Genomic DNA, 8,687 nt, shown 5'->3' on the forward strand with positions numbered 1-8,687 from the left:
GCGTTATGGGCGTTAGAGTGGGCGTGGCAAAATTATTTTTGGATCAATCGATAGGTATTGACGACACCAATACATTTCAGTTAAAATTTTTTATCTAGCATGCAAATTGAGGGCGTCACAGGTTTTCGCGGTTTGTGGGCGTTTAAGTGGGCGTGGCAAACTTTTTTTTAGGTCAATCGATAGGTATTGATGAGAACAATACATTATACATACATTCAGTTAAAATTTTCTATCTAGCATCAAAACTGTAGGAGTTACAGTTTTGGGCGGTTTGTGGGCGTTAGAGTGGGCGTGGCAGTCTACTGAAACAAACTTGCGCTGCGTAAGAAGCTCAGGAATCTGTACGCCAAATCTCAATAGCCTAGCTCTCATAGTTTCCGAGATCTCAGCGTTCATCCGGACGGACAGACAGACGGACAGACGGACAGACGGTCAGACGGACAGACGGACAGACGGACAGACGGACAGACGGACAGACGGACATGGCTAGATCGACTCGGCTAGTGATCCTGATCAAGAATATATATACTTTATGGGGTCGGAAACGCTTCCTTCTGCCTGTTACATACTTTCCGACGAATCTAGTATACCCTTTTACTCTACGAGTAACGGGTATAATTAATAACTAGGCATTCCTTTTTTAAAACATTTTTAGGTTTAAATGAACTTTATTAATTTTAAATTATACCTATCAATAAAGAATAATTTTATAGATAATCATAATGAATATAGATTGGTCCAAATCAACTAAGGATTGAAACTATTAGATTGAAATTAGTTCTATCAATTTTAAAATAATACCTATTTATTTTTGGAATAGCTTTTTTAAGTTTAATTCGATAACTTTAATGCAAATAGTACTTGCTAACCTTCAATTCCATAATCAAATGCTAGAAGGGTATTCCAGAAAGACATTTTCATTTAGTTTAATAAAAATTTAAAGCAAAACAATGTCTGTTTAATTTAAACTGAGTTTGTGCAATTTTCCCTGGAAATCTGTGCGAAAGTAAATACCCCCTCGCTGTTTGCCAGCCCGCATCTTCACATGGTTTTTAAGCCCCCTTAAAGATGCTATAATGCCCCCAGCTTTTGTGGATCATCTGGGGATAGGATTGGAGTGCTCAATGTATTGCAACAGGTAAGGTTGTTGCTGGTCGAAGATGGTTAATGGGCTTAATTTGTTGCGCACACAAGTGGAAATGGTGTGTTTCTGGGTTTTTTCTTCTCCTTTTTTAAAACCACGATTTGGGTTTGGCCGGAACTCAAAATCAATTCAGTGTCCAATAATTTTGTGGCTGACCTTTGTTTTGGACCCACTTCATTCCCAATTCCCCCGTCAGAAAAAAGAGTTTACATAATAAGCATTAAATGCTGTCATCGAAATGCCAACGGCTGCCAAGCGGCGGCGCGAAATGAATTTCAAATATTTTATCAAGCGATTTGCTTATGCCCATTACTGTTGTTGCTTTCCCCCGACTGTTACTGTTATTGCTCTGGGTCTTTCTTCCTCTTTCTCCGAACAGTCCACTCCACTCCCAACTCGTATATCTTATATGTGACTCTGTCCGCTTTCTGCCATCCAATAGTTATTTGGTGTTTTTGGCTCTTTCTAGGGGTATTCGAACTTGTATCAGAGGTCTGTGCAGTAATATTTTCAAGTTTCCAATGACTGGCTTATAACTAAGTCACTCACTTTCAAGGTGAGATGGTAAGTTAGGTGTACATTACTTTTTCTTTTGCATTTACATTTTTATCATTATCGGTTTTGGATTTATTGATCCTTATTTTTGCATTAAAAAACTCAAAACAAAAATATGGAGATAAATTGATACTTTTAGTAAATTTATTAGGTATCACTTTTCCTTTTTAAAAAGTATCTAAAATCGAAGAGAGAAAAGAGCGAGATAGCGCCAAAAATTACTCTCGGTTAAAGCAAGACAGAATTATAATATTTGAAAATCCTGACACCAAACTATAATAATCTAAAGATATACAATTAGGACCCAGTTTTAACAACACCTAGGTGATTTTAAGGTTAACATTCAAGTAGTGCATAGAGTATTATGGCATTCGGCTCTCCATTCCAGCCTTTCATTTTTTACCTATTTATAGGGCTGTCTTCTCATTTCATTAAATTTTATTTCATTTGGTTTCGTTTTTATTTCTGCTCTTGCCTTTCTTGCTTTGAGGGCAATCAATCTCGCATTTGGTAACTGCTATTTGCCCGGCGAACATAACACACTCGCGTGGCTGACGATGACGATGACGATAATGATACGATAATCATCTCCAGGATGACTCACGTTCGCCTCCTGGCTGTTAAATGCATCCGCTGCAAGTAGCCCTTTACCGGGTCTCCATATGGTCTCCATATACTTATGTACATGTACATATTTATGTACCCATATATTCAGGGCACGCAGAGAAGCAGCTCAGACCTCGGGGTGCCCAACTTCCGTTTGGAAGCGGGAGTACTGGGATTCAGATAAGAAGGTGGTGGGAGGAACACACACGGACCGTTTATCCAGTGGAGTGGGTGGGAGTCTCAAGAACATGTAGGGTCCCATCACGGAAAATAGTTTATTAAGCTATTTCTCGGATTAAAGGATTACGTCAAGTCTTGGACAAAACAAATCCCTGATAATGCAATTTAATCACAATATTTTGAGGGAATTTCTTGAGAAATCTTGTGAGCCAGTGAAAAAGTTTCTACAACTTTACTGATCACACGACTATAATTCAAATTATAAAAGGCTTTTCCTCACTAAGGACCCTCAAAAGAAACCAGGTTATAAAGAGGTTTTAAACACCCAACAATATTTTTTGTAAGTCTAAAGAACAATTATTTTTGTATACCTACTACCAAATAATATTTTAATATTTTGAAAACGAAACAACATTCCTATAGCTAAATTAAAAATTACAAAAGGTTTTTCTTTACTAAAGACTCTCAAAAGCCTTAAAAAACGCAATCATATCTTTTAAACGCTAAAGAAGTGCGTTTTGTTCACAATAGTTAATTTTTTCAATTATATTTTGAAAGCAAAGGAAAGAAATCTTCGGAATAATCCAATTCCAAACTATAAATAAATTTACTTTAACATGGAAAAAAATGTATTTTATATTTAGTTTAAGTGTAAAAGCTTAGTATATAGAATATCATTTAGAAGAATTTGTTTAGCCAGCCAATGGAACAATCAAAAATAATTCCCAAGGATGGTGAAGCATACAAATAACAAAGGCATACGTATATAACAATTACCTAGTTCTCCAACAGAGAGGCGAGGTCCTCTTGGATCCGCTGCCAGGCGAACTCCATGCGCCCCTCCTCCAACTTTAGGCGACATCTGTCAGGGATGTGCTTGAAGAGTCGCCGGAAAGGACCATACTGTTCGAGGCACTGGATATCCCCCAGCAGGATGAGCTTGTTCTTGGCACGGGTAATGGCAACTGTTAGGCGGCGCTGATCCTCCAGGATCTCTGCCTCCCGCGAGCGTTCCATGTCAGCGGATTCGCCGCCTGTTTTGGAACAGCTGTATATGATCAGGTTCTTATCCCTGCCCTGGAACTGATCCACAGTGTTGCACTCCAGGTTGGGGTCCAGTTTGGAGGCTAGCTTCTTGAGCAGCTCCACCTGCGCCCGATACGGAGCAATCACTCCAATCCTGGAGGCCTCGAAGCCGGATTTCAATAGTTGCCTCAGCAAATGCATCACCACGCCCGCTTCACAGTAGTTTGTGTATTTGGATATTCTCCTTTTGGCCGTATGCTTTCTGTTCTCCTCTTTGTCTTCGCCAAAGCTTTGCTCAATGGAGGAGCAGGTGTCCCCCAGTCGCTGGGATGCCTGCACGAATTCCTGACAGCGTTCGAAGCAATTGCCAGTATTTATCAGGGTGACGGCCTGCTCCAAATGAGTTAGCAAGGCACGCTGCACCCACCGGGGAGCTTGGTTGGACAATTCCACCTGGAATCTGGCGACGGAAACCTCCTCGGAGGCGCACTTTAGGTCTCCGCCATAGGTGAGCTCATTGGCCAGGCGGGTGATGGTCTTGTTCATGCGGTACTGCAGGCTCAGCACAGCGGTCGCCTGATCAGAGTCCAATCTCTGGAATAAAGTCTCATCAGCTCCCCGCTGGCGGGCTTCCTTCGACCGGACAATCGGCGGCAGCTGCTCCGGATCTCCCACGAGGACGAACTTGCTGCAGTGCACCAATGGACGCAGCACAGTAGGCTGCAACACCTGCGTGGCTTCGTCTACAATGCAATAGTCGAACTGGCGACGCTGAAAGAGCGGATGTCCAGCGCCCAGACAGGTCACTCCGACAATGGAGGGCTTCTCCAGAGCCTTCTCTAGTTCCTCCACCGTTTTGCAGTCCTTCGTAAGCCTATCCTCGCTTATCTCCACCAGCTGGCTGTGAATTCTAGAGCTGGAACCCAATCTCATCATGGGCAAATCAAAGGGCAGCAGACGCAGAAGGAGATTGTCCACGGCCGAGTGCGTTTGGGCCGTGATGAGGACACTCTTGCCGAGGAGATGAAGCAGCCTGACCAGGGAAACCAAAGTCTGCGTTTTTCCAGTGCCCGGCAGACCCTTGATCAAAAGGTGACTGCTGGTGGTCAAAGCGCGCAAAGCTGCGGTCTTTTGTACTTTGTTCAATTGTAGTAGCATGGGAGCTCCTTTGGTGAGGATGATCTTGGGCAGAACCTTATGCTGCTCCGGTTGCTTCTTGGCCACTATAATGTCTCTCAGTTCCTGGAAGCGCTCACCATCGGAGAGCAGCAGGCCAAGATTGGTAAAATTGAAGGTGGCAAAGCTCTGTGACTCGTGCTTGTCCATGATGAATGATTCCTGCCCATACAGTTGGCTAAGATCGCGCTCCAGGCGGAGATCCAAGCGACGAGCCTCCAGGGATACAATAAAACCAGAGGCAATGGCTAGGCGCGAACTGGAACTGATCACCACATATTCACCCACGTCGAACTGCAAGACAGATTCAAGATTAAAATAGTTTTTTGGGGGATTGGGACTAAAAATACCCCACTGAGACTGAGATCTCGGCTGGCATCGGCTTCTTCATCGAGCTCCAAGCTCTGACGATAGCGTCCCTCTTCAAAAATAACCCGTTGACCCTTCACTAGCCTTAGCTGGCAAACTGCTCTGCCCTGCTGTTGCCTTTTTACAGGATCCTCTGTCCAAAAGGATCGCGAGTGCGAAGACAGACGATTGTGCTGCTCCTCGAGAGCCAGCAAGCCGCACCAGTGCTGCACATAGGCGTGATCCGGCTCCTTGAGGTGCCCCAGAAGCTGTGGCATAAGTTTCTTGAGGGGATGCGAGTCGCTGAGTTCCAAGCTGGAGTCCCTCTGGGCAAAGCTGGAGCAGATGGTGTTGTAGGCGCAGTTGCCGCAGGCGCTGTGATGGTAGACGGGTTCGGGTAGCTGCAGTGGCTCCAAGGGTTCCTCCTTTTCAGCTGGGATGACTACTTCCCGTGTCAGCCAGTGGGCCAACTCATTCCTGAGCATTACGAGATCCCGCTGTTCGTTCCTCCCGCTGGGAACCTCGCGCAGAAGGCCCTCCTTGAGGTAGAGGAGCAGTCCCGACTGGGTGTCCCTGCCCTGGGCAGAGTGCATCAGTTGGTAGAGCAGCAGCTGCCCCTTGTGCTCCATGGAGAAGCTGGCTCGGCCAGTCTTCAGCTCCAGCGGTATGATTTCCTCCTTGCGCAGATGGTTCCTTACCTTCACGGAGACATCCACCTTACCTTTTAGGCCCAACTGAGGCACCCAGAGATTCTCCTCTATGTCGCGGATCTCATGGATGCGACCGCGATAGACTTCTGGCGGCAGGACGTCCGGTGTTTCACCCTTTACATATTGGGCCACAAAGCTGACAATGGGATCGATGAATTTCAGCAGCTGTGACTCCATTTCCGCCTGGCTGAGATTGCTGGCATAGAGTAGGTGGGCCAAGGAAGAGCTGGCCAGCATCTCCTGGAGCGCGGATTGGATTTGAACCTTCTGGGAGAGCTTCTGGCGGAGAACCTTTTGCAGCAACTCATGCACCAGAGTGCCAATGACCATCTGAAAAGGGGAATGAATTTGGGATTAGGTGGGTTCTGTGGATCTTGATGAGTACCCACTATGGAGCTGCCAGAGTCCAGCCCCCGGAAACGCTCCTGCAGAACGGATTTGCGCTTGCAGAAGAGGGAACCGGTGACTGTGGTGCCGGAAATGAGAAAATCCGGATGGGAGACGCAGTAGCCCTGCTCCTTGTCGATCACATGGCATCCGGCAGATGGATCCCACCTGCCCATCAGAGAGACAGTATCCCCGACCCCCAGGGCCATGTGACTCCAGGGTGCGTGCAGCTGGCAAACAGCCGTCTCCGGATCCCCGCCAGAAATCCTCTTCACGTGGATTTCCAGCCCCTGTTTCTTGGGCAGCTGCTCCACCCGCGCCACCTCGCACCGCTGCCAGTGGCTGAGATCCAGTCGGTGGTTGCTTATGGAGTCCACAGCCCCGGCCACCGCCAAATCGAAGTCATCATCGTCGCCCCAGTCGATATTCTCCAGATCATCAGCCCCGAAGTCCAGTTGCTCCTTGAATTTCTTCAGAGGATTGGACGGCGGCACGTCGGCGGTGGCATTTTCCGCCTTACTGGGCGTTAGCACACGTTTTGTGGCCATCACGGGGGCTTTATTTCTTTGATTAGTATAAATTTAACTATTTACTTTACAGTTATGCTTCCAAATATTTTGGCGCAATAAGTGTGACCGTTTCGTGTTTTGGTAGAAATATCCAGACGCTATTCTGAGCGGAGTGGCTAGACCAGCTATTTTATAGCTATTTTCCAGTTTTGGATTTTAGGCGGTATGATTTTAAATGTTAAATGTAGTTATTTCGTACGTTAATTTGATAACCTAGTTGTTTTTATTATAGCATATTAAGTACGCATTCTGTAAAATGTTTATTTCAATTCATACCTTCTTGCTTGTACGCATTGCATTTGTTTTAGTTCGCATTGCCTTACGTTTAGATACTTTTAACAGAGGTGGCAGGTTATTGTTGCGTTGCGTAAAAGAGCCGAGCAGAGGGCGACACTTTGGCGGCAATTTGAAAAGTATTTTATTTTGTCATTTCCCTTTTAAAGTATCGAACCAAAGAGTTGTACGTTTCTTCTTCGGGTTTTTTAAAATTAATTTTGCTTATACTATTTAAATTTTAATAAATATTAAGAGATCGAGATGACACAGGTGTACTAAAAATGTAGGAAAGCAGTTCAGTTTTTGCAAGCAGTTTACATCTCGTTGCAGGAAATTTCCATAGATGGCGCTGGTGTTGGGCGCGCAATTCAAAGGTGGTTTTCAAAAAGGACTTTAAATGCAGTAGATACGACAAAAAAATTTACAATTATTAATAAATAGTCCGGATATCAACAATTTCAATTGGTTTTTAGGCAGAAGGTGCAAATGCTGATTCGCCTGGCGACGCCTTCGTTCTCGTATTTGTGTAGCAAACATGGCTGGCATTCAGTTCCTTTCGAAATAAATTCAAATATTAAAATAAACTTATTATTGTTATTAATTGATGTTTCAAACGTACCTGTTTCTAGGGTGCTACTGAGATGCGTTATATAGCTGCTAGCCAGGCGAATGATCTCGATTTTTGACAGCTTGCGATTCATGGGTTCCGTGGGTATTAAGTTTCTCAAAGCTTCGTAAGCGGAATTTACACTGGGTTGCGAAATGAATAAAAATAAAATATAAAATAAGTGGGCTATCATGAATAGATACGATTACTAAGTGGTAATATGCAAAACAGTTTAGGCCTGCACATATCGGCATTTTAAATATATTGAATGAAACACAAAAACCCTAAAATGAATACAAAACATATTAAATTGCATAGTCAAATTCGATAATATTTAAGTCCATTATTTATTTATTTGTACACCTGCCTAATTGTTTTGACTTTCCTCTGCAATTCAATGCTGTTTTTGTTTAAAAATTATATCTTTTGTTGATGGATATATATGTTAGTAAAACTTTTGAGAAGCATTAAGCTGTAGTCTCTAAATTTAATAGTTTTCTGACTTCTTATAAAATGTTTTTAAATGATTGATTCCATTCCCTAGCCACAATTACTTCTCAAGACTCACTTGAATGTCCTGTAGCGCTCCCTAGCGTTGATCTTCTGGCGCGGCGGCCGCCTCCTGTGAGTCCCGTGATGCCCGTGGCTACCCTGGTGCCCTAGGCTTTCCAGGCCCATCTGTGAGTCCTCGGAGTCGGCGGCTGCGCCACTGCATCCGCTCCCGGTGGCACTGCCACTGCTATTGCTGTCCTGGGCGAATACCGCCATCAAGTACGAGGATGAGACCGCCATCCGATGACCGCGGCGACTGGCGATTGGCGAGCAACTGAGCGGATTCTCCGGTGGATTCCCTGACTACATACACTTCTCTATAAGGAATATACCCCCCACCCGCCACATATTTATGTTCGTACTGTGCTGTTCTGTTCTGTTCTGCTAAATGAATTAAGTCATCGGCTAGTGACGACAAATTGTGCGTGAAGATGGGAAACAATAACGAGAGCGTTTCCTCCGCTAAATGTGTGCACTTGTCAAAACAAGCGGGAATGCTCAATGCCCGCACTTGTGCGCCACTAATTGTGCATCAAGTGGCCGGCGATCCA

At 44.6% G+C, this 8,687-nt stretch overlaps 2 protein-coding genes across 2 annotated transcripts; both read right to left on the reverse strand.

Annotated features, from left to right (window-relative positions):
- Positions 1–3,091: 3,091 nt before the first annotated feature.
- Positions 3,092–6,760, reverse strand: Dna2 (DNA replication helicase/nuclease 2). The gene is made up of 3 exons (XM_017081858.4): positions 6,135–6,760; positions 5,038–6,075; positions 3,092–4,981 (listed from the first exon to the last, which is right to left on the reverse strand). The coding sequence occupies exons 1-3, from the start codon at positions 6,678–6,680 to the stop codon at positions 3,263–3,265; spliced, it is 3,303 nt and encodes a 1,100-aa protein (XP_016937347.3). The 5' UTR covers positions 6,681–6,760; the 3' UTR covers positions 3,092–3,262.
- Positions 6,761–7,102: 342 nt separating this feature from the next.
- LOC108015107 (transcription factor 15) lies at positions 7,103–8,452 on the reverse strand. Its single transcript, XM_017081352.4, has 3 exons — positions 8,153–8,452; positions 7,597–7,727; positions 7,103–7,530 (listed from the first exon to the last, which is right to left on the reverse strand). Exons 1-3 carry the CDS (start codon positions 8,374–8,376, stop codon positions 7,436–7,438), a joined length of 450 nt encoding a protein of 149 aa, XP_016936841.2. The 5' UTR covers positions 8,377–8,452; the 3' UTR covers positions 7,103–7,435.
- Positions 8,453–8,687: the final 235 nt, after the last annotated feature.

The sequence above is a fragment of the Drosophila suzukii genome, chromosome X (assembly GCF_043229965.1).
Source record: "Drosophila suzukii chromosome X, CBGP_Dsuzu_IsoJpt1.0, whole genome shotgun sequence".
Classification (NCBI taxonomy): Eukaryota; Metazoa; Arthropoda; class Insecta; order Diptera; family Drosophilidae; genus Drosophila; species Drosophila suzukii.